General features: G+C 41.4%; 2 protein-coding genes across 5 annotated transcripts; one reads left to right on the plus strand and one right to left on the minus strand.

The window, feature by feature from the left end:
• Positions 1 to 1365: 1365 nt before the first annotated feature.
• Positions 1366 to 18185, minus strand: LOC113139108 (A disintegrin and metalloproteinase with thrombospondin motifs 12-like). The gene is made up of 24 exons (XM_026322089.1): positions 17914 to 18185; positions 17379 to 17743; positions 12954 to 13131; positions 12603 to 12811; positions 12431 to 12514; positions 11872 to 11996; positions 11591 to 11740; positions 10702 to 10845; positions 9896 to 10040; positions 9725 to 9817; positions 9412 to 9557; positions 9129 to 9298; positions 8663 to 8796; positions 8393 to 8513; positions 7341 to 7585; positions 6831 to 6972; positions 6592 to 6718; positions 5867 to 6077; positions 4550 to 5719; positions 3957 to 4109; positions 3583 to 3759; positions 3130 to 3276; positions 2841 to 2994; positions 1366 to 2623 (listed from the first exon to the last, which is right to left on the minus strand). Exons 1-24 carry the CDS (start codon positions 18032 to 18034, stop codon positions 2508 to 2510), a joined length of 4827 nt encoding a protein of 1608 aa, XP_026177874.1. The 5' UTR covers positions 18035 to 18185; the 3' UTR covers positions 1366 to 2507.
• Positions 18186 to 19915: 1730 nt separating this feature from the next.
• Positions 19916 to 24913, plus strand: agpat9l (1-acylglycerol-3-phosphate O-acyltransferase 9, like). Of its 4 annotated transcripts, none has more exons than XM_026322086.1 (14): positions 19916 to 19990; positions 20303 to 20503; positions 20595 to 20661; positions 21694 to 21842; positions 21962 to 22107; positions 22542 to 22616; positions 22725 to 22814; positions 22905 to 22998; positions 23078 to 23193; positions 23529 to 23584; positions 23796 to 23881; positions 23996 to 24124; positions 24255 to 24334; positions 24589 to 24913. In XM_026322086.1, the coding sequence occupies exons 2-14, from the start codon at positions 20360 to 20362 to the stop codon at positions 24695 to 24697; spliced, it is 1341 nt and encodes a 446-aa protein (XP_026177871.1). In that variant the 5' UTR covers positions 19916 to 19990; positions 20303 to 20359; the 3' UTR covers positions 24698 to 24913. The 4 variants fall into 4 exon arrangements, with proteins under 4 accessions (XP_026177871.1, XP_026177872.1, XP_026177873.1 ...); XM_026322087.1 differs by having other exon boundaries at positions 19936 to 19995; XM_026322088.1 differs by having other exon boundaries at positions 19942 to 19990; positions 20309 to 20503.
• The last annotated feature ends 1615 nt before the right edge of the window (positions 24914 to 26528 follow it).

Raw genomic sequence — 26528 nt, forward strand, 5'->3', positions numbered from 1 at the left:
TTGTATGTGCGAGTTATTTAATTTGCCGGAGAGCCAAAAGCAGCCATCTGGTTATTTTATCTATTAATAATTATTTCATGATCTGAACATTGGTTTTGTAAAATATCATATAGTCTGCATCCATAATATTAAGCCAATCGAGCACCTTCTGTCCATTATTACTATATGTCATAAAGCTCTGGAATCAAAATACATTTGCTACTGTTGGCACTGTGCAGAGGAAGTCTGGAAAATATATAGATAATGGAGTAAACATTTGACTCTTGAAACCAAACCACAACTGTTTGGCTTTAGAACATGTGAATTGTGTTGTGCAGGTTGTTAAGAGTAATTTTATGGGCATTTTTGGCCTTTTAAGAGAACAACTAGTCATCAGTTACTTAGAGTTTTTTGAGAACAACTGAAAATGAGCTGTGCCATGAGGTAGGTCAACGTTCGTATGACGCCCATATTTGTTGTTTGTAAAAGATCATGTGTTTTACATCTGAATGAACTTGAACATTTTTCATCCAGATTCCTTTTTTAACCCTGTTCTGCTGTGTCAGGTAATCAAGGATACATTTTGGAAATTGTCTAAAATACTAGTGTGGAAATTTTAATTAAATAATAAATGAGCTAAAAAAGAAGTTTGTTTATATCACCTCACTGCTATGAAGGCTAAAGCCACCACAGTCAGATGTTCTCTGATATTTCCTGATTTTGAGTTCAATCACTTCTTTCTGTGTTGCAACTACACAAATTAAGCAACACACGATGACAAAACAAGATGAGATGCAGTTAGGTAATACAACTGGATCGTGTTTGCTCCGTCATGATAACTTCCAAACGTTCGTACGGACATACTGCTGGTTTTTAGGACATGATACTCTAGAGTATTGTGTTACGCCTTCCATTACTGCTGACTAACTCTTGGTCTCTGGCTTGAATGACAGCAGCAGCTGTGTGGAGCAGGGCAACGTCCATCTGTGTCAAGTTATCTGGTACAGAGGAGCCTGGGAAAACTGGGCCAGCTGAACCCGATCCCTGAAACAGAGCCTGGTGCTGTTGATTCCGGTGTTACACAGCCAGCTGACTCAGGGACTCTTAGGCAAGAATGACCTTGTTGATGTAAAAGGTCATAATACATGAGACCATGATACAAAGCAGGGTATGCTGTGCCATATAACTTTTATTTACACTATTACTGTGGCATGTGAGCAATGCTCTGGCTGTGAATATTACACTATGAGCTTCATTTTATGCCAGGAGGTCCCAGGCTTCAAACCTGAACACGATACTGAATAATGGATTTTAATAATGTTGGAACAAATGGAATATTAGAAATCACACTACATGCATCATTAGAGCAAATTCTATTTAATATCTTAGTTACAGAACAGTTTTGTCACAAACATCTTTTGTCATCACATTGTTTGATGGAGAACTGTGAAGGACAGATCAGTCAAGATGATGTACCATAAGTGACAACGCTAATACCTGTACATCAAATAAACACAGCAGCCAACTTTAGAGGGACCTGAGAGGGGATGACCTGCAACACCTCTTTCTCATCTTGCACCAGAGGAGGAGCACCACAGGTTAGACTGCAGACCCGTGCAGGTTCTGCAGCTGATTTGATTTTAACATTGATAATCAGTAAATGACTAAAGCAGAAACTTGTACCCAGAATAATGTAAACACACAGTGCCAGCTCTGAGAACAAAACCACAATTCAAGCAGAAAAAATTAAAATATTTGAGTAAAAAAAACAAAAAAAAAAACAAACACATTGCTATTAATTTAATAGAGGTCACAAAAATGTGATTTACAATCTGTATTACCAGTTCACTTTAAAATAAAAAATAGTTGGTAATTTAACTGTTAAATTGTGAATCACTAGCACTTATATTATGAAAGCACCTTTGGCTCAAGAAAATAAGCACTTATTTCTTTTACTAAGTAGCTTTTACTTAAGGTTTTTGGAAGTTCTTAATCGTGCTTCTGGATTATTTTATTATTTCACTTTGCACCAAATAAATTCACATTACATTCATTTTATGGGAGATTTTGCATGTTCTCCCTAAGCACCAGAATTTTACATATTAATAAATGTACTTATTTTTTTGTTTAATAATAAAAACAATTTTGGTTCTCGTCAATGTGGATTTTTGACCATTAGGCTAAACATATAGTAACATTATTATTCATGGTTCTTATCAAAGGTTTTTCATTGGGAAAAGGTACGAAAAAAAAGAAAAAGAAAAAGAAAGGATCTTAGTTGACCCATATTTGATATTTGTTATTGTGCCTGTTCTAGTGTTGTGGTCAATAATTCAATTCAATTTATTTGTATAGCGCCAAATCAATACATTCATCTCAAGGCACTTTCCAAAAAAACAAAAACCCAACAACATTAGCACTTTGGTTTGGACATGTCAGCCTTTGGATAGCATGGCTTTATCCCAATATTGCATGAGGTTATAGTAAGTATTACTACAGCTGGGATGTGTCTATACGTGTAATCCTGGCTATGGCCCACAGGTGATGCAGCACTGTCTTTGGACTGACCTGAGGGAGCAGCGACCCAAAAGCTTCAGTTTGTCACAGAAGCGAGAGGACATAGTGTTCCTTTTGCAAACTGGACCTGCATGAGAACACGATTTAGATGTGATACGTCAACACTGCAACACAGGCAATAGGAAAGGTCACGTTTATTCAGAATGACTTTAATGAAGAGATTGAGCACAAAAAAGACAAACTATAATGTCATAGAAATTTGGTGTGTGTGCTGATAGTGCATTTGCTTTCAAACCTTCCTTTCATCCAGACAAACATACATACAGAGAGGGTTGCATACAGACCTGTGTTGGTATTGCATTCCTGCATATTGCACTTCCTGAGTGTTTCTGGTTTGGAAGTCTTCTCACAAAGGCTGTTTGGCACTACAGCTGAATCCTGCTCACTCACACAATCGACTTCACGCTGCTGTGTACCTCCACCACAACTCGCAGAGCACTGCAAAGTTGCACACAAACATACACAATGATTTAGTCCTCTCCCACGACTATTATAGGCCTATTCATTTATTGCAAACAACATTTAGAAATGTCTTTAATGCCTTAAAATCAGTCTCAATCAAGTGTGACTGACCTCCTTCCAGTGCTCAGTTTTCCATCGAGTGCATGGCTTCAGACTGCACGGCTCTGTGCTGTTTGGCTTCAGCGTGGTGCTGCAGCGATGAGGCTCTGGGCAGTACACCAGACGCTCTCGGATGCCACTGCCACAACTGCCAGAGCACTGAGGTAAACACAAGGATTTAAGGGAAGTATCTGCTTTTTTGCTGAAATCAGAACAAAAGCCAATATCTGTACATTTCCATCTGTGCAGATCAGTTTTTAAAATATGTAACAATATTGGTAGCAAAAATTTTAAGGATGGATATGTCAAAATCTATGCAAATAAAAGAAAAATTATGCATGGCTTAAAATTGCTTTGTGTAAGATAGAAACTCATATATTCACATATATTCATAAAAATATAAATCACTCTTTTTAAACTATAAAAATGTATGACAAGCTTTTTTTGTGTGTATAATTTTCTTACAGGTCCCCAGGGTGATGTGCTCCAGGTCATACAGGGTTTGGGGGGACATGTCAAGGTGCTGAGGGGTCTGCTGGACACAGCCTGACAGTGAAAAGGTCTGAGGGCACGTTTACTCTGAGAATCAACACACTGGACATCACGGTACCTCCTTCCTGCCACTGCACAGGTGCCCGGACACTGTGGATCATATCACTGTGCAATGAATGATTCAGCAATACATGACAAGTAAGAGCTGCAAGAGAAACAAATTCATTTCATGATCTGGAAAACTAACAGACAAACCAATGGAATTAAAATTAAGAATTAAGTGTAATATACAAGTAATTAGTGTAAATACTGGACTAACTGACTGGAGGAAATCTAATGTTACTCACCTTGCTCCAGCTGCCACTTTGCCAGGTGGCACAGGGCTGCAGGTGACATGTGCGTGCCGGCTCGGGCTTCTTCATCTTGGCACAGTCTTCATCATTTCCAGAGCTACACGTGACCGTTCGCCATATTGCACCAATCCCACATGTTGTTGAGCACTGAAGACAGATAGGGTATTTTCTGATTAAAACTTGAGCTCGGGTTTAAGGATATACTTCGGTGACAAAGTGTTTAAAGACACATTTGTGACATCGTGATGTTTTAGGAATCTCAAAAAGAACAACCACAAATTCTTGCAGGTCTACATGTGTGCAAACTACACCATGAAAATGAAACCATAGCCACAACATCCGATTTTCTGCTACTTTTAAACCACTTGCAAAGCAGCCAGTTTTGAAAGCTATCCTTTCATGTGAATTACACTTTTGTGTTTTTTGATAGGATAATGGTTTGGACAACTCCAAAAAGCTCACGAACTTGAAGCTTCATTCAAACATCTGAGGAGGATTTTCAGTTCTCACTAGCAAAAACATTTTCATGCAAGAAGAATTAGGCAAGAAACTGTTGTTTGCAATGCTCATAAAATGTCTGCACCCACCTCACTCCAGTTTCCTACTACCCAGAATATATCCTTGCTGACTGGCTCTCTGGCCATCAGGTTGCTTTGGTCACTGGCAGAGCTGCTCTTGGGACTTTCTGGTTGTTGGTTTTGGGTCTTGGGGCGACTGCCTTTGGACCGGAATGATGGCTTTTTTGCACGAGGGGCAGAATTGTTTTTCTTGGGTGTCACAGCAGGCTTTTTCAGTTTAATAATCTTAACTTTGGGCGATGCTGCAGTGGTGAATAGTTTTCTTGCAGTTGTGGAAGAAGCTTGTGTTGTTGGTAAGTCCGTTTTTGATGGGACTGAGTGGCTCTTGTAAAGGTGGGTGGTGAGGGGAACCCTGTGTGTCCAGGGGCTGTATGGATTCAAATGTGAGGTGGTCTGGGTGTTGGATAAGTGCTGGGTGGTCTTTGTCCATGTTTCAGTGCTGGTGTGTGGGGTGGAGTAAATAGTTGTGGTGGGGGCTCTGGTTGTATGCATGGTAGGTGGACCTGTTTGTAAAGTGGGTGTGATATGTGGTGTCGGTGTGGCTGATTTAAGAGGATTTTTGAATGATGTAGCTGTGGTAAATGCATCCAGGTCGATAATCCCTTCCTCCTCCTCTGTAGTCCTGTCCTCAACAACATAATCATATCCTGGAGTGTACATCACCACATTTGGTGTACTTCCCTCCTCTCCATCCTCACTCTCTTTTCCTATTTCTTTTTCCACATCAGTTGCTTTCTTACCATTTTTAGTATGATTGGTACGGGGAATTATTACATTCTCCTCCCCATTTTTCCACACTATAACACTGGACTCATCTTCATCTGTGTCACTGATTTCAGGGATTGTGGGTTCCATCGAAAGGGATGTGGTGATAGGAATGAACGTGGTGGTTGGTTTCTTTTTCACTATGATAGCAGCTGTGGGTGCAACTGTGGCTGTGGTGCCTATGGGAGCCCAGGTAGGTGACCCATGATGCCTCTTGGGGTGGCTGTTAGGAGGGTAGGTACGGCGATATTTAGGGGCAGGCCCAGGTCGTCTACGTAGGTTTGAGTTAGGGCAGCTCTGCAGGGCACACAGAGATCTGGACCGAGGTTTGGTTGAGAGGTTGCAGGGCTTTTTGGGTGCTAGTGCACATGTGACTGTGCGTGAGCGAACCCCTCCTCCGCATGTGACTGGGCACTGCAAGGAAAAAAAAAAAACACATGAAATAATTCAGAAATAAAAGAAGGTATTAGCATAAGGGGGATATAAGGAAGGTCTGTGATCTGTAACACTGTAGGAGAAGAAAAATAAAGAGAAGAATAAAAATCACTGAAAATGGCTTACCTCTTCCCAGTTGCCGACAGCCCAGTCTTGTCCACAGGGTACATCTCTGTTGCACGGCACCACAGGCTTGGGTTTAAGGAGATGCCTACACTCCACAGGGTGCAGAACCCTTTCTTCCCCCGAAACTGTGCGGACACAGAGCACAGTTCGCTTCTTCACTCCATCTGATCCACAAGTAGTTGTACACTGCTGCCAACCCCCAACCCACCACCTGAGGGACAGGGAGTGGAGATCAAAAGAGGGCAAAGAGACCGATAGGAGCGATTTGGTGGAATTCATGAATAAAATGTGAACACCTGGTGAGCAGGACATCATTGTCATCTTTTTTCTAACAGTGAATGGGGTATAATTTAAAAATTAAACTGACAATATATTAACTGAGTTGCCAAATTGTTACAGTCAAAAAATACATTTTATAACACCTTGCTATGAGGAAAACTGTTTTTCTATAAATGATATTATACACACCCAATAACAAAATGTTGATTCAACTCAGGAAATACAATATCAAAAACCTCTGAAAATGTAGATAAACCAGTGATTTTTACTTTTATTTTATGAGTATCCATGGTAGCCACATGGTAGACAACATGACAGCTCTTAAATATTATCACAGCAGTGCAATGTCTGCATATTTAAAAATCATTGTTCAATATGTTTTGAGGTTGTAATAGTGCTGCCGAATAGTGACAGAAAATAATTAAAGGCCATTTGAAAGTAAGGACCTTGCAGGACAATCCATATTCTTGCATTTTCTGTGTCTTTCTTCTGGACGGCTGTCTGGGTCACACAAAGACTCATCCACTACACCCACGTCCACCTCAATGCAGCGCACAGGCTGGTGCTGCTCACCTTAAACACATGGGAAGTCAGAAAGCAGACGGCCAAAAACACTGAACACTGAAACCTTCGAATTACCACAAACTAACAGAAGGAGAATTTTCTTGTCAAATGCAACACCAACCTAAGCCGCACGTGGTGCTGCAGTCTGTCCACGCCCCATGCTTCCAAGTGTAAAGAGGTTTGATGATGTCATTTTCTGTGTCTTTGCTTTTCTTAATTGTGTACTCGTACTTTAGACCCAGATTTTTTTCCTGGAACAGCAACTAGACATCCAGATGAAATATTATGCATGGTACCCTTTCAAGGCTCAGTCAGTCAGAATTACAAATTTATAAGAAATAAAAACATTATCAGTGTTTTTACAGTATCTGGTGTCTTTGACGTATTTCTACAAATTTCTTTGAAAAAGAGATCTTTAATTACTATCTTATCCTTCACCCAGAAACATACAGTAAATATATATATAGGTCATATGTGAAAAACATATATACTCTGATTGGTTGGCTATCCTTGAAGTCTGTCCCCCTTCTCTGTTCCATATACAGTGATTAAACATTACATTTAAACACTCAAAATAAATACCCTGCACTCCCTTCAAAACACACAGAACCTTTGTAGTATAATGGCCTACCTGGAGCATGACTGGGTGCTGAGTGGGTCCAGGAGCAGTGAGGTTCTCCATATTCCCACTGCGCTCATAGTAGAACGTTGTTCCACCAGCCTTGTACTCCCCGTTCCACTGGATGATGTAGTTGCCGTTGAGGAAGTACTCCTCTGTTGCCTCACTTTTCAGAGCCAGGAAGTTACCTGCCTCCTTCACTTCCTTCACCAGGATGTCCCGTGCCCCCGCAGGTATCACACCCACATTGACGTACCCTGGGAGAGTCGGGAGGGGAGTCAGAGTCACAGCAAGTAATGGATGGCCCACCATGGGTGCTGCCACACTCACATCCAGACTACCAGACAGTTTCTCTCTGATCTTTAATAGAGAGTGGGCTCAGTCTGGGGGGTTAGTTGGCATGTGTGTATGTATGCGTTTACGTGTGCATATTCAGCGTGGGGGGCACGCCTGTCTGTTTTTTTATTGTGTGCAGATGGGGGGGGTTCGAGAGCTGCTATGAGTGGGTGTCTGGAGTTTAATGATGTTTGTGAGAAGGTGTGTGTTTCTGTTTGTGCAAAGGAGGGGGAGCTTTGCCCTTGGCCTAAGCCTTTTGAAGTCTTACACATCTGGGCTGGTTTTCTGGAAAAGCTGCTGTGTGGGGCAAACACACACAGAAAAAGAGTGAGGAGAGAAAGGAGAGTTTTCTGTCTTCATGGTATTTTAATGCTGAGCAACACACACACACACACACACACACACACACACACACACACACACACACACACACACACACACACACACACACACATTACACTAGCCAAGTATAGCTGGACAAACAGCTGCACAGTGAAGTGTGGACAACAAGGCTGCCATGACAACAAAAAAAACAACACAGTGGTGTAATGCTAATGAACTTTGAAATTTAAATTCTGTGCTTTTTCACTCTCTTCTGGTAGGTACATCAAAGCTTTCCCTCATAAACAGAATAATGTCTGTTTTGTGTTAGTATAATGTTTAAACTGCATTATTTCTTATGTCTAGATAATTTAATTTGCTTCAAATATCCTTTGTGTCGAACTCACCAAAGCCTTCCTCTTCATCGAATGACTTATAGACGGTCTCACAACTTGTGCCGTCACCCAAACACACTCCACAACGATCTTCCATTGCGTTTGAGTCAATGCCATAGTCACAGCCTACCTCCTACAGACAAAACACAACTATCAGATTAACATGAGATGGAAGTTTGCACACAAAATCCCCTCCCTCTATTAAACTGTAGCTACACTGCAGCATACCCTCCTCCACACTAACCCCCAAGTCTCTTTTAGTCTCTTACCCAGCCACACTACCTTGCACACTCCATTGATGCAGATGTTTCTGGAGTTGTTGTTCATAAAACAGGGTGTTCCATCTGTCACAGCGTCTAACATCTTCTCTAAGAAATGCTCACCGACAGGTCGACAATGCAGTTCGCAGGGATTTACTACAGACAGAGGAAAAGAAAGGTTGCAGTTTAATTCAAATGAAGTGCTGACATGCTGTCAAATTTAATAAAATATAATTTATTGTATATAAATAGTGACTGAATATAATAACAGAGATATGAATATAGCAAAGGACATTAAACCAGCACAAATGCTATATGCTCCATCAAAGTAGATAAGGAAGTTGCCCCATAGAGTTTTTCAGTGCTAATGCTGCCCCCTGTTGGATGATACTTACAATTGCATCTTCTGATTTTAAGGAAAGGACAGCACAAACAAGGGCTACTAGCATCTAGTATCTAATTGTATATTTGAGTCTTTGAGCACTTACATGGGTTAGCCACAGGAATCCACTTGTAGAGCTCATTGTGGTAGGTCACGGAGTCAAACTCACTGCACAGCATCTCTCGAAAGGTTGGTTTATTCTGCGGGCAGGGTTTTGTGTTGCAAGTCCGATAACGCCTCCTTTCTCCAGTGCAGTACTTGCCCCCGAACTGTGGTCTGTGGAAAACAGTGGGACATGTTGAAACAAGCAGGTGATCACTAGCAGGTTGGTGAAGACCAATATCCTGCAGGAAAGGAAATGATGAGGCAGCTCTAGAGTCAACTCTTACTTAGGGTTGTTACATTCCCTCTCTGCTGACTGAACACCCACTCCACAGGTCCTGGAGCAGTGAGACCAGGTGCTCCACTGTCCCCAGCCTCCATTCACCGTCTCTGGGAGTTTACCCACAATCACACACTCTCCTGAGATGCACCACTGACAGAGAAAATGCTGGTAAGATCACTGAAATAACACTAGTAATAAGACACATTTAAAACATAAGGCTCTACACCACCAGTCTCACATGTGTTGTGCTAACCATATTCTTCCCCAGGCAAATGAAAACCAAACCCCAACAAGACAAAGCAACTGGCCCCATCCACCTTCTCTGGTCCACAGCGAGTGCCATCTATAGGTGAGTCCAGTTTGGAGCGACAGGAGCCGTTCACTGAGCACCAAAGAATCTGGCAAACGTTCTGAAAGAAAGACCATACAACAAGGCTGAGAAACAGGCTACTTTTTTTTTTTTAGATTCAAGAGTGTACAATACTCACATCAACCTCTGGGCAGAAGGTAGCATTTGGACCATACTGGAGCTGACACTGGTGGTGTGTGGTGTAGCGGATGCCGAGGCGAGCCAGTGGTGTGATTAGGTCCCTCTTAGAAGGACGGTCATCCAGACAGAAACCCCAGCCCCGACTAAGACAGAAAAACACAGATGTGATACTGAACGTGCAACTTTTGAAAAAGACAGAAAAAGAAAGGCGGGACAAGAAGGGGTAGTAGTTGTGCAAAACACCTTGAAGTGAAACAAAAAGAGAGAATCTGAAAGGTCAACAGAATAAGATCTCAGGGAGGAGTTTGGTTGAGATAAATTCATGCTTATGGCTACAAATTTTTAAAAAATGGTTAAAAAAAAACTACACATTTTAAACTCCTGGTTTTGCATTAAACACAACAATGACACCAAACACAAGAATCCAAGAAAATGACTTGCCTAAGGGCAGCTATTACGCAGACAACTAGCAAAGCTGTTTCACAGGCCAGCGCTCAACAAACATGACCTCTGACCTCTGGGAGGGGAGGGGTTTAGCCAATCCGAACAGATCACTGCTCTGTCACAGGGGTAGATTTTCTAATTTCAGCTAAATTCACTTTTAGAGCATATCTTGTATTTATCCTCTCCGCTGCTCAGTGATTTTCACACAGCAAACCTGCTGTTAATTCAAATCTGCATCCAGAAAGAGTTGCTGCAGAATTACTTTTCACAATACTTTGTCCCATAAAGAAAACAGTATGAAAAACACCAGGTGAATGAACTTATTAATGGTGTCAGAGAAAACAAATGACTTAGCCTTACTCGAGGAAGCGTGTAATGTATTCTTTGGAGCAGGATGACCAGGTAAGAGGCGAGCGGTCATAAATCAGCTGTCTGGACATAATGAACGGTTGCCTCCCTTCCAGCTCACAGTCATTCCCTTGGCCATCATGATGAATTCCAAAACTGCATTCAAACACAACAGACAAGACCAGTTAGACAAAGAAATGTCTCACAAAAATAGATGGTCTTCATGCTCTGGCTGCCAGGGTGGAGGCCTTAGACTCTTGGATTTGCAAAAAGCTGACTGTGACTCTGAGCAAAGAGCTTGATGCATTCATCAGCACGTGTCTCATGTTGAAGTAATACATCTAATGTCCAAACTTATTTGATCACTTTTGTTTGCACAAGACTTACATCATTTCCTCTTGCAAAGCAGAAACATTCATTTCTTGCCAAAACAGGATATGTACTAAGGTAGTTTGTACATGTTTACATTAGTGAGTATTCTAAGTAGTATTCTATCTAAGCCAAATCACTGGTTCCTTTACATTTTTTCTGCTCTGTTTAAATTATGAAGGGCCGCTCTTCCATACATCCAGTACAGTCACACAGTCGTCATAATCAGTTGTTAACTATGTACACTGTGCGCACAAACTTTCAGCAGGACATAATATCTGTAAACTCTTGTCTTCTGTTTGCACTGGCATTGACGCTACAACTCGAAAATGTACCAGAGTAGAAAAATGTGATTTAAAAAAAAGGTTTTCTGTGTCAGTAACCCATAACCGCAAATAAATCTAACTCTCCTGTCGTTATCAGATGATCTACACCCACACCAGACAAAATGTCTTCACAATTTCTTCATGCAACTATGAGACTATGAGAAGGCATGTACATTACAGATGCACACACACACACACACACAGACCTGTGGCCCATTTCATGAGCGATGGTGAAGGCAACAGGTAGTCCTGAGTCTTCGTTAATGTTGCAGCTGCGGTGTGGCTGACACAGCCCAGACAGATGAGACAGACCCAGAGTCTCACAGGGCTGGTTCATTCCAGCACAGATGTCTTTTCTGGGGGGAAACACAGGGAAATATTTTCACTGTAAGACGGGATAGCATCCAAGAATAAAGTTCATTCATTCCATTAAAGTTATGTATATCAAAACTGATGATTTACACATATATATGTGTGCATTACTTGCCTGGTGACCAACACTGCCAGGTCATGATGAGCTGGGTGTGTATCACTCTGGGGATTGAGGTTTTTCTGCCAAGCACAGAAACTGGCCAAAGTGGTGTCTGCATGATGAACAATCTTCAATCCTTTCTGCAACAGGCAGCAGAATTACAAATAACATTCTGCACATTTCATACATACATACATTCGGCCTTTTGATCATCTTTGGGCCTTACCAGTTTGCAATATCATCTCACATATTTATGGTGCAAACAAGACTTGGATTGTTCTTGAGGTCATTCTGATAGGTCCTTGAATTTCCTTTCTAGCTTGTCACAATTACAGCCTACAAACCTTTGAGCAGCGGACTTAAATCCCTGTTCTTGAACCTTTAGCTGGACACTGACGCAGGGTCAAAGAAATGAGATTATCAGATTTTCTTTATTTCTTCACTACTCCGTTATGAGGAATGTTTCATATATGTGCATCTGCTTCTTTTGTTCCACATGTAATGTTTGCACTGCCAAAACAAAATTGATAAAACTATGAAATTTTCTTAAAAGGCTTCTTCGAGGCAAGCTTACCTCTTCTCCCTGTAGCAAAATTAGGCGCACCAAGACGACATGGATGGCATTCCCAATACTGGCGTCATGAAAGATCCCTGCCACCTGTAAACAGTTACATCATTACTAGATATTTACAGGTGAGCATGGATAGGAGAAAATCTAAAGTCAGAAGTTAATTCTAAGCCCTCACCATGTTCATGATAGTGAAGATATAGGACTCCACATTATCACTGCCATGGTATTCGATGAGTTTGGAGTCAGCCACCACCATGGTCTCCACCCACCGCTCTCTGCTGACTGAGCGCTTTGAACGGAATTGAGCCTGACCCTCCCCCCTCAGCTGCTCCCGCTCCCATTCTTCCCTCTCCCTCTCCACCTGAAGGGAGTTACTTGGAGCATCTAAAGCATAGATTAGGGATATTACTTGCAGTACACTTGTGGCTAACCCTACACAGGTGCAGACAGAAAAAAATGCACACTTATGTGCAATTACACAAACACCTGCAGCATCCTACAAATATACACATGTACAAATACACACCTTGAACTCCACAGGGGCTGGGTGTCTCTTTGGACTCAAGACTACGTTTTTTTCTGTGACTTTCTGTAGTAACTCTTGGATAGATGATGTGGGGCTCTGGAGTCCCTGCAGGACTATCTGGAGATTTTTGGACAGGTTCGATAAAATAGTGTCCCTCTGGCAGGGAGAAGAAGCCTTTCTGTGGATAAAATAAAAAATAAAAAGGAACATGCATGGAGCAGAAATTACTGGACAGACCAAGTTGAGATTTTAATCAAATGCTTCATGTGCACTGAAAAGACATAAAAATCCAAATATGATGAATGGTGTTCTACTTAACCCCAGGCCCAAATTGTAATTGAGATTAAAAGATTATTTATTTTATCCCCAAATCTTACCTAATGCAGCTTTAAGTCTCTTGGTAATATGCATTCTCAGACTGACTGAAGCAGGAAAGTTACAGCCTTTTAATGACCATGCTTTTTTGTTATAAGATTTATGAGTGCAACAAACAAATCACCAAAAATTGCAGAGTTTAAACAATTCCCACACTTAAAAGGTGAGAGGGTGGTTATTTCCTTGTAAACTCAGCCAAAGAGACCATTCCTCAGTAATTTCCATTAGGGTGGAATCCATCTTTAGTCGTCAGACCTGAATATGAGCCTTTCTCCTTCCCTGAGGCACATTCTCTGTCTGCTGCAGCAGCAGTGCAACAACTTTTCCTAAGTATGCCATGCATGTTCTTGCTGGTACAGACTATTCACTTGCTGATTGGTGACACACAGACAAGTGCATCACATAAAAACTTACATGCAGACAAACAAAAGGAGGTAATGTTAAAATAGACTTTATTGTAAATGTACACATTATGAATGTTACATCTCCAGGTCACTGTTTGGTGTGTGTGTGTGTGTGTGTGTGTGTGTGTGTGTGTGTGTGTGTGTGTGTGTGTGTGTGTGTGTGTGTGTGTGTGTGTGTGTGTGTGAGAGTGAGTTCTGTGTCAAGCTGAGTCCAAACAAGCCCAGACTGTTCTGTCTCTCCTACTAAACCAACTTGCAAAAGACAAAGAAAAAGGGATACATCATTTTTCAAAAGCCAAACAGATGGATATAGCTTTACATGTGTTTATTGGGACATGGGGTTCACTTATATTTATTCAGCAGAATGGATACCCCATTTAAGCATTCAGGGAGTTCAGAAAGTACACATCTGGAGCAGCAGTCCCTTTGGAAAGTCTGTATTACTCCACCCGTTACAAGAAATCTTGCAACATAAAGTTGAATGTCCACAAGCTGGGACAGAAGCTTCAAATGATACAGCTATGCTGTTCAGGCCTGTTGTATATACATAAGATTTCAAATGTTAAACAAAAGTCTTCTGTGTCAGGTTTGATTATTTTTGTTCAGTCTCGGATTAAATCAAATATTGAAACAGGGTTCTCTAGTACTGACTCAGACTGTGGCTTTCAGCCAGAGGTCCCAGAGCAGTGATAGACTCATCAACAAAGCATGCAGGCTGATATGTCTACAGTCAGCTGGGAAAGCTCCCCATAGGCCCTATGCTCTGTACCTCGTCCACATACTCTGTTTAACTGGATTAATATGATATCAGATTGAGGTTTGTTTGGCATTTTTATCATCTCACTCCAAGACAACACACTAACTGTGTAAAGATGTATGAAACATGTAAGGGTAATCTTTTGAACAAGTTCTTTAGTATTCTGTTATCAAACATCGATGTCATCTCCTTTATGATTTCCTCAGTGTTAACTATCTAAGTGAGTCCCAACAGAGAAAAGCAGGTGGTGGAGTGCAAATCAACCAAGAAGGAATGCTTCAGAGAGGCCCATCCAAACCCTCAGACTCTTGCTCTACATGATCTGTATGATCTGCATACCAAATACAGTCCTACTGTATAACACGGCCTGCGACTTTGCTTGTACAGTGTGGTTATGGTGTTACTTGTGATCCCTAAATTACCATGTACAGATCTTGTGTGATGTCTGTGCTCAACAAACAACAAACTTGGCCAACTAGGACTTTGAATGAATGAAAATGGGATTAGTTCATGGCACAGTTTTTGCTCTAAATCCTGAACTCTCTGCCAGGTGAAACACACTTATGTGGCAGTTTACTTTTTCACTTTCGCCACTTCCTGCAGCCTTCTGGCCTTTTGCTCCTCCTCTCCATTAATCCCCTTCCTCTGACCTAGAGGAAGCATGTTTGGGCTTGAGGTGCCAGAGCCAGGGGAGGTTACCATAACACAGGTCTGTGTTCTAAATACATCGACCATGTGGAAGTGCTTTACTTATGCTTCCTGCTTCTGTGGGTTTGTAGTGCTGGCCAACTAGGTCTGAAATAAAGTCTCTGCTGTTGCATGACCCTTGGCCTCAGCAGTGATTAGTGGGGCATGAGGAGAGGTAAGGGGCAGATGGTGCTTATTGCTGCAATATGATTAATCACAACAATTTTCTATCAAACAAACTTGCAGTTATTCTCAACTATTTCTTGACAATTACAGGTTTTACTACAGTTGCTTCACTTTTTTTCCCTCCCCACAGGATAATTCTACCTGTGAGTTCATTTATTCTTCAGCCCATAAAGACATTTTAATGTTTCAGCTGCAAAGAAACATGCATTTAAGTGTTGAAAATACCATTATAATGACTCCAAACCTGCATGTTCTTGCTTTTTGTTGTGCCTCAGGGTTTATCACAGACTCCACTGAAAAAGCTTTGGCTTTGCTTGAATTAAAGGTTTTTCTTGGCAACAGAAAAGGTCAGCAACAACAACTTCCACCCAGCTACTCTGGTCCTCACAAAGCCATGAATGTAGGTTATAGTAAATCAGCCATACCTGAATTATTTTGTAAAAGATGACAGTTCAGGTTATCGACAGAAAAGCATCTCAGTCGCCTATAAATGTAACTATAGCTCCGGGCAAGAATGCATATTTGGAAGTTCGTTATTATTTTTGGCTGTATTCCTGTTTAGCCATTAATAGCTTCTGTTTTGTGCTACATATACAAATTATAATCGTGTCTTCATATTTTGAAGCAGTCCATCTGTCTCCTGAGTGTGAATGACCTCCACAGCCTCTGGCAGGGTTTCCAGTCCCACATCTATCTGGCTGAGTCTTACTGTTTAGTGGCCTCTCTATGGTTTTAGAAAAGAAAAGCTGTATAATAGATAATAGATAGTGGTTTCATTGGTAGGTTGGAGAGAAGGGACAGACTGGGATGTTCAGGATTGCAGAAGGTTGTCGATAAGAGGAATTTAAAGTGACATAAGTTTTTTCATTGTGGTGACAGCATGCAAAGTAGGTCAGGTATAAATTATGGCACACCTGGCTGACTGTTCTGAGTCAGCTGTAACAAATGAAATGCATTTACAAAATTTGGCAGGAAGAGGCAGTGCAACCCTCACAAACATAACAGGGGCAGGGGGCAAGACTCTGCAGGAGAGGCATTCCTGCTGTGACTCAATCAAACACTAACACATTCTTCATGACTAAAACTGACACATATTATTATTTCAGAGGCAGGGACTTCCTCTTTTTCCTCACTCTCCTTCCCTATTTTGTTGTGGCAAAACACTGGTGCAAATCAAATAAGAGTGAAACTGTTTTGCAAATAAAGGTCTTAAAAATTCAATATAAATACTCAGTGAGCTATGAGTGCGCCAGGTATTCGCCAGAAATATGTTATGTGGTATAAATCTCTTTTAATAATTAAAATTCTTTAAATGCTGAGCTGCTCTGGCCTCTTTCTGCTGTGCAGCTGTCTTTCTTTTCTTTTGTAGCTGAGCTATAGAATTGATTGGAAACACTGCATGTTTAGAACAACACAAATTCTCTGAAGAAAAAATATGGCCCTGTTTCCTGTCCTTCCATCTGTCGGACCTTATTGTTTCAGTCTATAAAAATGTGCCAGAATCTGTTACTGAAGCTTTATCTCAGCGTAGAACACAGTGACACTACACAGCCAACATGTGGAGGGAGAATTGCAAAGAGTTTCTGTGGGAACAGGCAATGATGTGAATAAACGAAGGAGAGTGTGTGAAAGTAAAGAAGAAAACCTTCTGAAAGACAAAGAAGACAGAAGGGGGCTCATGTTTGGCTGAAAAAGCAGCAGCAGGTCTGCAGCACAGTCGTTCTGCAAATAGTGTCGGGAAGTCTTTGAAGGGCACGCTAACACAGGGCCCGTCAGATGTGAGGGTTTGTTTAGCAACCTATGGCTGACAGAACCCACATACCAGCTTCATCAGACGGTGCCCCCTTCCTCCTGTGTCTTCAAAAATCCTTTCTGCCACAAGCAACTAGCTATGACCTTCTATGCATAAAGGCATAATGGGGGGGACTGCTAAGCCTCAATCAATTGTATGACGCTGAGGTTAAAATTCACCTTTTCGCCCTCGTGTGTGTGCTGTAAGACAGTGTGATTCCTTACCAGTCCTTTGCAGGTGCTGATGGCAGCAGTTCCTTGTACATCAGGGGCTTCCACGGTGCCTAGGAGGTGGCAGGAGCTCCTCTCAGAGAGACGATGCTCTGTCCTGTTGGCACTGCCGTGCCTCCTCTCCAGGATGTAGTGATCTGAAACCAGGTGATTGTTTGCAGTCAAACTGAACACTAAAGCTCGACCCTTGTAGGGGACCTTGTAGTAAACCTGTCCGTCCAAAGCGAGGGGTCGCAGGTCACGCCTGACTCTTTCACCCTTGAAGTGGTGAGACAGAGAATGGGAGATGAAGCCTCCATCAGCGTTGATTTTCACTGGGTGGACAATGGACAGATCTGACTCTGACTGGGACAAGGGACCTACAGAGTGGAGGTGAATACAATAAAGTCCATACAGCTGAAATTTTTTTTCCTTTTACTTCAAAGTCTGCATATTGATTATTGCCTTAGCCGCACTAACTTTCACAGTCATGCATTCAAACTTGCATAGAAATGCAGCGTCTACTAGTCAACCACTGCACCACACTGACCTTGTTCTGCAGAGAGGGAGAGGAGTCTAGCAGACTCTTGGGAGGACTCTCCGTGGACGGCTGCCAAAATGAAAACAAAGTGTAGCAGAGAGAAAAACGGCCATTCCTGCGAACATCGCATATTTCATGTAACTAAACTCAAAGCACCGGGAAAGAGTCTTGGGCACCGCAGTTCCTGTGGCGTTAGGTGCGACCACGTCGAGTCTGCACTACACTGTGTCATGACATGAACACGCTCAGAAATCTCCCCTCACGAAGGGAAATGTGCACGGAGGAAGACTGAGCCAGATCAGGGTTTAAAGAGGGAGAAAGCTCCGGCTCTGCGGGGGAAGGAGGGGAGGAGTGATCCTTGGGCCAGTGTCTACTTCGTTTGCAGGAACGAGGGGCAGTGCTCGTCATCAAATCGTTAATGCAAGACAGTTTGCTGCCTGTCCAGCATAACGCTCCAGGCTGAACCTTTATGAATGGAGGGATGAAATTATTCAGATATGTAAATACTGAGCTTTATATCTGCAACAGCCAAACTTGGCGTTTATTGACTGATCATCTAATACTTTGACACGTGAACAATATATTTAAGTAAAATCTAACTGAAATATTCAACATCAAATGTTTATTCTTCCGTTTAAATCAACAGGTGTAAACAAATCACAAACACTTTATTTGATTATGCTGCATTAAACGTGACCCTCATATGATAAAACCCAATAGTTTTAGGCCTGATTATTTTTGAGTTTCTTTAGAGTACTGGAGTGCCCTCAGTGTTTTCCAAAGACCCATTTATGAGTCAGTGAGGATTTGAATTAGTTATTTTTGAATCAAAACATTTTGAAGTGCTGCAGCCTTGGCTGCATGTAATGCTGCCGCATAATGGAGCTGCGGCTTTTTAAACAGTCAAAGTTTCTGATTTTTTTTTTTTCAATCTCTCAGAAGTGTGTTTTGTAAAATAAGGCCCTGCTAAAAATACCTGAACAAACACAGAACACACAGATTCTGGCAGCTGAGCTTTGGATGACTCTCAGTCCTCACTAACCTCTCCCTCCCTGCAAGAAAGCAGCAATAACATTAAAGGGCCATACTGGGGTGTTCCCCTTGTGTGACCTAGTAAAAACTTACATGCAACAGCAGTAAGCTCTTTGTGTGGAAGCTTAAAAACTGTTCATTTAGACCTAAGAAACACTGCCTGACTGGAAGTTACACTCCCTAACATTCAAAGACAAGAGTGTGTTGGCTACACAGAATGAATGTCTTCCTGGCGTAAAAAACGCAGGTTCGGGCTATGGGTCTGATTTCCTAACAATATATAAAGATAAAACTCACTAAATCAAAGTGGTCACATAATGTTTGTTGAGGGATTATAGACGGGAGCTTCACTATCATAGGGCATATTTTCCTGCATGTTATTAAAATGCATTACCACTCCCGTAATGTGCAACAGACTGTGAAATGTCTGAACCTGGAAAAGAATCAGGTCCTTTTGTTGGTCCTAGTTTGGAGAGAGAGGCTTTAACACAGAGAGTCTGTGGCCACGTTTCTCATAAAGGCTCCTCTGTGTTGTGTTACAGTGGTGTCACTGTTTTAGCCACTGATGTTCTTAAATGACAAGGAAAACTGAGAACGATCATTTAGAGAAAGATTATTTAACAAAGTTAATGCACAGAGTAACATTCATCATGAAGCTGTTGCATCTTAAAACAAAAAAACGCATGGAGCTTTCAGCCAAACCCCATGGTCTTCATCAGTGGGTAGAGTTGACTCAAATTGCTTTCATGGAAAAGTTAAAAAAAAAAAAAGTGAGCAGTCAACAATAATTTATATTCTGTTATATTCTGTATATAGTGGAAAATACTGGAAGGTTCAGTGTTTAGCTCTCCCGTATAAGGTGCTACATAGATACACCCATTGTTTCACCCATTAAAAAGAAAATCACCCAGTTCCACGTGTCTGCGCTCTGCGTTTTGTGCACAAGGGGGCGCTGTTCTGTGAACTTTGCGCCAGTGAAAAGTAGGCGTGTTTGTCTGCCCTCAACCCTGAGAGGTGTTCCTCAGGAGCGCAGGACATGGACTGAAGTTTGACGGTAAGGTGAGCTGTTGTAACTTGAACAGATTGCAACTGGAAACAGCAGAAAGCAGGAATCATTTGGTGTTTTATACAGTGTGGTGGTCTAAGTATAGAAGAGTCCTGTTACAGTTTAGTTATTCACGGAGATATTGGCAGGAACACACGTGGTAACTTGGTACTAGTCCGTGTTTCAGTGCGGAGTGTGTGTCAGCTGTGACCTGTTGAGGCTTCTGCTGCTGATTACATTAAGCGGGGCGTTTTATTGTGTTTGTGTTGTGTTTCTGGTCGTTGTTGTTGTTGTCGACCCTCCCCCCATCTGCCCATAAAGGACTAGGCCCACATCTGAGCCTCAGGGCTGCACTCGAGCACCTCAGGGAGCAAGGAGATGGAGGATTTCTGGGCAGGAGCCCTATGGGCACTGAGGATCTGGCTTTACCTCATCATCAGCCTCATCATGATCCCAGCCATGTTTGGCTTCTCACTGGGCATCTCTGAGACCTACATGACCATCCTGGTCAAAACCTTAGAGGTACCGTTGTTACTGAGGTATACTGTTGTTCACCTCCACTGGTTCCTATAAGAGAAGGTCATGAGTGTCTCCTGTCTGTCCTCCTCTGCAGTGGGCCACTCTGAAGATACAGAAGGCAAATGAAGTTGAAAGTACGCTGAAAGCCTCTTCATCTAACGGTAAGTAGAAACCTTCAAGGGGTGGTATGGATGGATGGATGGATGGATGGATGGATAGATAGATAGATAGACAGATTTAGGTTGTGTTCCAGACAAACTCGGTACTTGTAGTAATGGCACTCTAATAATGAAATCCAGTTGCCATATCCTTTATTGTGAAAGAGGGTTTAGTGACAGATTGGCCTGTATGTATGCTGCAATACTGGATTTCATAACATACTTTATTACAAGTCATTTTATTATTACAAGTCTGGGCATGCATGTTGCAATGACAGTTTTAAAAGAGGCATTGATTAACCTGTATAGTGGAGAAAGTGTTTCCCCTGCAGATAAAAAAAATGCTTACAGGATGTAAATCCTCTGACCTTGGTTTTAGTTTGCTGTTAGTAGCATTGCTTACCTTAGGAACTTTTATGATAGGCAGCAAGCTGCAGTTACTCAAGTCTTTATCAGTCAGGGTGGTATCCCTTCCTGTTAGTTAATGTTAGCAATCTGTCCTCTGCAAAGTCCACAGTGTGTCACTGTATATTACTGTCTGCTTTAAATACTAAGAGCTGGAGGTGCTTGATAGGAGTGATAAGGTATTTTGATTGAATATTGATTACAGCATCTGTTGCTCTGGGTTTTGGACTTTGCTCACTGAGTTATCAGGTAATGTAGATCCTAATCTGTGGCAAACTCCTGAGAGCTGTTAGGTGGATGGTGTTCACCATCATCACATGCAGTGCAGCCCTCATTACTTAAAACTGCTGTCTGAACAGCTCAGTGGTGTAGACATTTCCAGATAAGCTACTTCTTACAGTGTCCTTCCATTAAATACTTTCCTGAATAAGCTTTGATTTATTTTTTTATTCAATACCATCAACACAGCCTTAACAGACATGACAAGATTTTCTAGATTTCTGCTAAGATAACTGGATATCAGATGACCGAGTTTGACTGTGTGCGTGCGTGCGTGCGTGCGTGCGTGCGTGCGTGCGTGCGTGTGTGTGTGTGTGTGTGTGTGTGTGTTTGCGTGCATGTGTGTATAAGGTCTCATCCAGAGGGAGGATGGTTCTATGGAGAAGGAGTTAGAGGAACTGAGACGGAGTCGGCCCAAACCCCCCGTGGGAGGAGATTTTACGTTCAGCGACTGCTTCTATTTCACTCGGAGAGGAATTGAAAGCATCATAGAGGATGAGGTACATTTTTACTTTACTAGCAAGAACACGGTTTGTTAGGCAGATGGCCAATTTGGCTTTGCAGAGTTTGTGTTCCTGTCACGCTAGTCTGATATAACTGATTCAATATCAAAATCTAGGTGACCCAGCGGTTCACTTCAGAGGAGCTGGTGTCCTGGAACCTACTGACTCGCACCAGCAATGATTTCCATTACATCAGTCTGAAGCTGACACTGGTTTATGGCCTTGGCATATTTGTGAGATACTGCATTCTTGCCCCACTCAGGTACACAAATACTGAATTGAGCTGACTGCAAAATGAGTCTGTCCTTCACTTTGAGTTACACAGAGACTGTCTGAGATAAAGTCAAGGTGTACAAGGTGTTAGACAGATAGACGTTTGTGTCGTTAAAATATAAAAATGGAGATCATTAAATCTGTAAAATTTGTTTTTTTAATATACCTCTTAACTTGTTTCTTTTCACTAATGTTTGGCAGCAATGGATTGACCAGAAATTATTGGTGCTACACTAAAAGTATGCCTCCAATAATATGCCATCTGATCATGGCTTTAGTATTTCCTGAGTTTTAGTCAGTGTAAATTTCAGCTGTTTGGCTTGCAAATAAAATTGCTGCCTCCACGGGCCTCTTATCTTTTTCATTTTGATCTGACTGTTCATTAATTTATTGTGTATCAGTTTTTATTGACTTTGTTTCTAGGATAACACTGGCCTTCATCGGCCTGAGCTGGTTGGTAATAGGAACCTCTGCAGTTGGATTACTCCCAAATTGGAGGTGAACGCAAAGTATAACAATCCAAAAACTGTGAAAAACACATTTTTAAACAGTTTTATTCTAAAATAAACGTCTCCCTTCTCATCTGTGTTAATGTCTATCTTTAAGGGTTAAGTCCTGGCTTAGTGAATGGGTCCATATCATGTGCTACAGAATCTGTGCTCGAGGACTCTCTGCTGCAATCCAGTATCATAACAGGTACTGAAACCTTTTCACTCAGTAAATTTCTAATAAAAATCAAGATTAGTTTTATCTCCTGAACTTAACTTCATATCTTTACTACCACAGGGAGAACAAACCCAAAAAAGGAGGGATCTGTGTTGCCAATCACACTTCTCCTATTGACATAGTGATTCTTTGCAACGATGGCTGTTACGCTATGGTGTGTAACGTTTCTATAAAGCTAATTTTTGTAATTCTACAATTACATGGTCATGTCATTGACAAAATATATTTTGCAGGTGGGTCAGGTCCATGGAGGCTTGATGGGAGTTGTTCAGAGAGCCATGGTGAGGTGCTGTCCTCATGTCTGGTTTGAGAGAGCAGAGATGAAAGATCGCCACCTAGTGACTAAAAGGTCAGTTTTCTACAGCTTAACCCAACATGCTTTCAGTCTTGTCTTTGCATGTTTTGTTTGCCCGTGTTTTCTCTCGGTGTCAGCTCTGGTGCTGAGAGAGGTTGGCACTTTCCTGGCAGTAAAGTCTTCTAGTGTTTCTGTATCCAAACAAGAACAGATATGTTTTGGAAAGTTGCTACTGAACAGTGACTCATATAGTTTGGATTCCATTGTCTCATAAGACACAGATTCAGATTCATTCCAGATGTTTGATGCATTGTCCCAGATGTAAAAAAAACTCTTCAAAGGTGTAATATGTAGAAAAGGTTTCCATTACCTCTCTGTGCTGCTTCCAGGCTGAAGGATCATGTGAATGACAAGACAAAGCTTCCTATATTGATATTTCCAGAGGGTAAGCAAAGTCATGTAGAACGATAGCGTTACTTAATCCATGCCAGTTGTATGTTTGTCTTTGTGTCTGCCAAGGTAAGCCTCAGTGCTGCTTGTTATTTTAGCTCAGTGCCTGATGGCACTCAGGCCCAACATGACAAACATGCTGTTTAATGTGGGTTTGGCTTGCACAGCTAAGTCTCCTTAAATCTCTTGATGTCTGGTTTCTACAGGAACCTGTGTCAACAACACATCTGTCATGATGTTTAAGAAGGGAAGTTTTGAAATTGGAGGTACAATATATCCAGTAGCCATTAAGGTACTTCAGCCCTGTCTCTTGTCACATCCTGTATCCCAGTCATTTTTTTGTGGATTTCATACTTTTACGATACTACTACTCATTGTATTTCTTTTTATTTCTCACTTTGATTAGTATGATCTAAAGTTTGGAGATGCTTTCTGGAACAGTTCCAAATATAGCATGGTCAGTTACCTGCTGAGGATGATGACCAGCTGGGCTCTCGTCTGTAACGTCTGGTACCTGCCAGCTATGCACCAACAGGTGAAGCTGAAGCTCATGAGCACACGCATGCTTAAAATCACGTATAGAGGCCACCCACACCCTCTTCATATGTACACACAGAAACGCACATCATCGTAAACTGAGGTTTTTCTTTATTCAAACATGGCAGGAGGGAGAAGATGCTGTCCAGTTTGCCAACAGAGTGAAGTCAGCCATCGCTCACCAGGGAGGGCTGGTGGATCTACAGTGGTAAGACCCAGAGTCTTCACTTGTCTTAAACTTTTAAATAAAGAATTTCCACTCAAAATTCAGTCAGTTTTAATATGTGGCTGAGAAACTGGACCATCTTTTAACAAATAAGTAATTGTGTTACATCACAGCTTTAAATTTCAAGTTTCCCACTTTGTCATGAAAGATAAACTGACATTGATCAAACAGTGGAGCACATGTGGTGGAATGACCACTCTCTGTCTTCTCTTGTCTCCACCTGACTGCCTCTGCAGGGATGGAGGCCTGAAGCGAGCAAAGGTCAAGGCAACATTTAAAGAGCAGCAGCAGAAGAAGTACAGCACCCTGGTGGTGAGAGATGACAGCGGCAGCAACAGTGATTGACACCCTCAGCATGGACGATGGACAAATCCTCACGTTTTTCGGAGAATATACACTGGAAAAAGGCCTCTCTCTTGTAGTATGTTCTCCTTCACTGGATCCAACATGGAATACTGACAAGCAGACTTACACAAAGGCTGTGATATCTTTGGTACAGCTAACGTAATTGACAAAAAAGTGCAATATTGAACTTTAATAAAAAAAAAAGAGACTGTGAAAGGGAAAATGTTTTGTTTGTTTTGCTGCTTAAGATATAAAGTGTGATTGATATTAATGCTGAGAAAATACTGGAGAGACACACTAGTTAAACAAACTAGATTCATAGATGTACCTACTGTCAGAGTCAGCTGACTCATTCATGGGCTTTGGGTTTGTTTTTTTTTTTTAATATGTTTTAGTTTATAGATTTGAATATGGTCACTGTGAGTATATGAGACAAAAAAAACTTCGTAGTTATACTGTTTTATAACATAACATGACATTATTTAGTATGTAGAATGGATTAACAAACTATGGTAATTGTGGTTTAGATCTGGCAGTTTTATACTGCACAATAATTAATACTGATATGTGCCTGTGTAACATAGTTCTCCATTAAAAAGCCCACCTGTTCTAACAGTGTTCCCACTGAATCTATCACTGACAGACATATAGCTTGTTTTGTTATTCAGAAAGGAAACTTCATACACAGGGTTTCTGGAAATGTTTGAGCATATATTCCCTTTGCCCAGAACTGCAGAGGTAAAGCTTGGACACAAAGGGCACAAGGTTTTGGCACTTAAACACTTTATGTGAAGGGCCCGTTCAGTAAACGTCCATGTGAGACGTGACAACCTTAAAGGAGAAGGCACAGCTGAGACTTTTTGGATGGCTCTCCACTGGGTTTTTGTATGGTGTGATTCTCTTCTCTGATGTTTTGTTGTGGACCCGCCTCTTTGAACTCTAAAATTAGAACAGCAATTTTAGCTCACTCACTATAATTATGTGAATGTTGACACACTTACATAACTGTTTCATATTATCAGTGTGCTTACCTTTATTCTCATTGTTACCTGGAACTTTATTGTCCTGCCTGTTCTGTGTAAGAAACAAGTTTTATTTAATCTCATGAAAAGAGTCACAGCAGCCTCTAAGTCTTTAAATCAATCGGTTTGGAGCCTCTTTTTGATTATGTACTTACCTGCACAAAGTCAGTTTTGTTTTTCTGTCTTTTTCTGTATTCCTGATATCTGCAAATATCAACAATGAAATAAGTTTACATATGATCGTCATGAAACTTAATTGGAGCTCGTTTATTTCCAATCACACCCCAAGCTTGTGCTTCTCATCTTTCTTTAAAATGTGACGACGTGTCACTACAGGACCAGGAAAAACAAGTGGTGTGATGAAATATTTATGAGTCAGTTAGTTTAGTGACACACTTCTGCACAGCTCAGATGACAAACGAGTTACTGTTGATTTAATCAGGCACTGTTTAACTCTCTCAGCAATAAAAGCCAATAAAGGTGCTCACTAACAGCTGTGGTGTTGCCTTCATGTGGGCAAAGGTTTTGGCATTTTCTGCCTATACCATGTGTCTTTTGTTTGTGTTTGTTCGGCTATTTTAAATTTAGACTAGCTTAGTCATATTGGTTTCATCACTTATGTGTAACCAGTTTTAATTATCAGCTGGAAAACTGGCAATGTCACCCTTTACAGGCATCAGCTGGTTGTGGGACTAAACAAAATGGAGGTAACTAGTAAATTTAATGATTCCACACAAAACTCAGATTCTTTTCATTTCAATGGCACATTTTTTGAATTAGCTAGGCCTATTTTGGAATATATCAAATTG

Source organism: Mastacembelus armatus, chromosome 9 (assembly GCF_900324485.2).
Source record: "Mastacembelus armatus chromosome 9, fMasArm1.2, whole genome shotgun sequence".
Classification (NCBI taxonomy): Eukaryota; Metazoa; Chordata; class Actinopteri; order Synbranchiformes; family Mastacembelidae; genus Mastacembelus; species Mastacembelus armatus.

Excerpts from the sequence above, each read along its gene's own strand:
- LOC113139108 (XM_026322089.1), bottom strand. The coding sequence starts at position 18,034 with ATGCGATGTTCGCAGGAATGGCCGTTTTTCTCTCTGCTACACTTTGTT. Across the intron at positions 9,818-9,895 it reads CCTTCTGCCCAGAGGTTGAT|AACGTTTGCCAGATTCTTTG; the intron begins GTGAGTATTGTA and ends TCTTTCTTTCAG. Across the intron at positions 2,995-3,129 it reads AAACTGAGCACTGGAAGGAG|TGCTCTGCGAGTTGTGGTGG; the intron begins GTCAGTCACACT and ends GCAACTTTGCAG.
- agpat9l (XM_026322086.1), top strand. The coding sequence starts at position 20,360 with ATGGAGGATTTCTGGGCAGGAGCCCTATGGGCACTGAGGATCTGGCTT. Across the intron at positions 22,617-22,724 it reads GGATTACTCCCAAATTGGAG|GGTTAAGTCCTGGCTTAGTG; the intron begins GTGAACGCAAAG and ends TCTATCTTTAAG. Across the intron at positions 23,194-23,528 it reads CGCCACCTAGTGACTAAAAG|GCTGAAGGATCATGTGAATG; the intron begins GTCAGTTTTCTA and ends TGCTGCTTCCAG.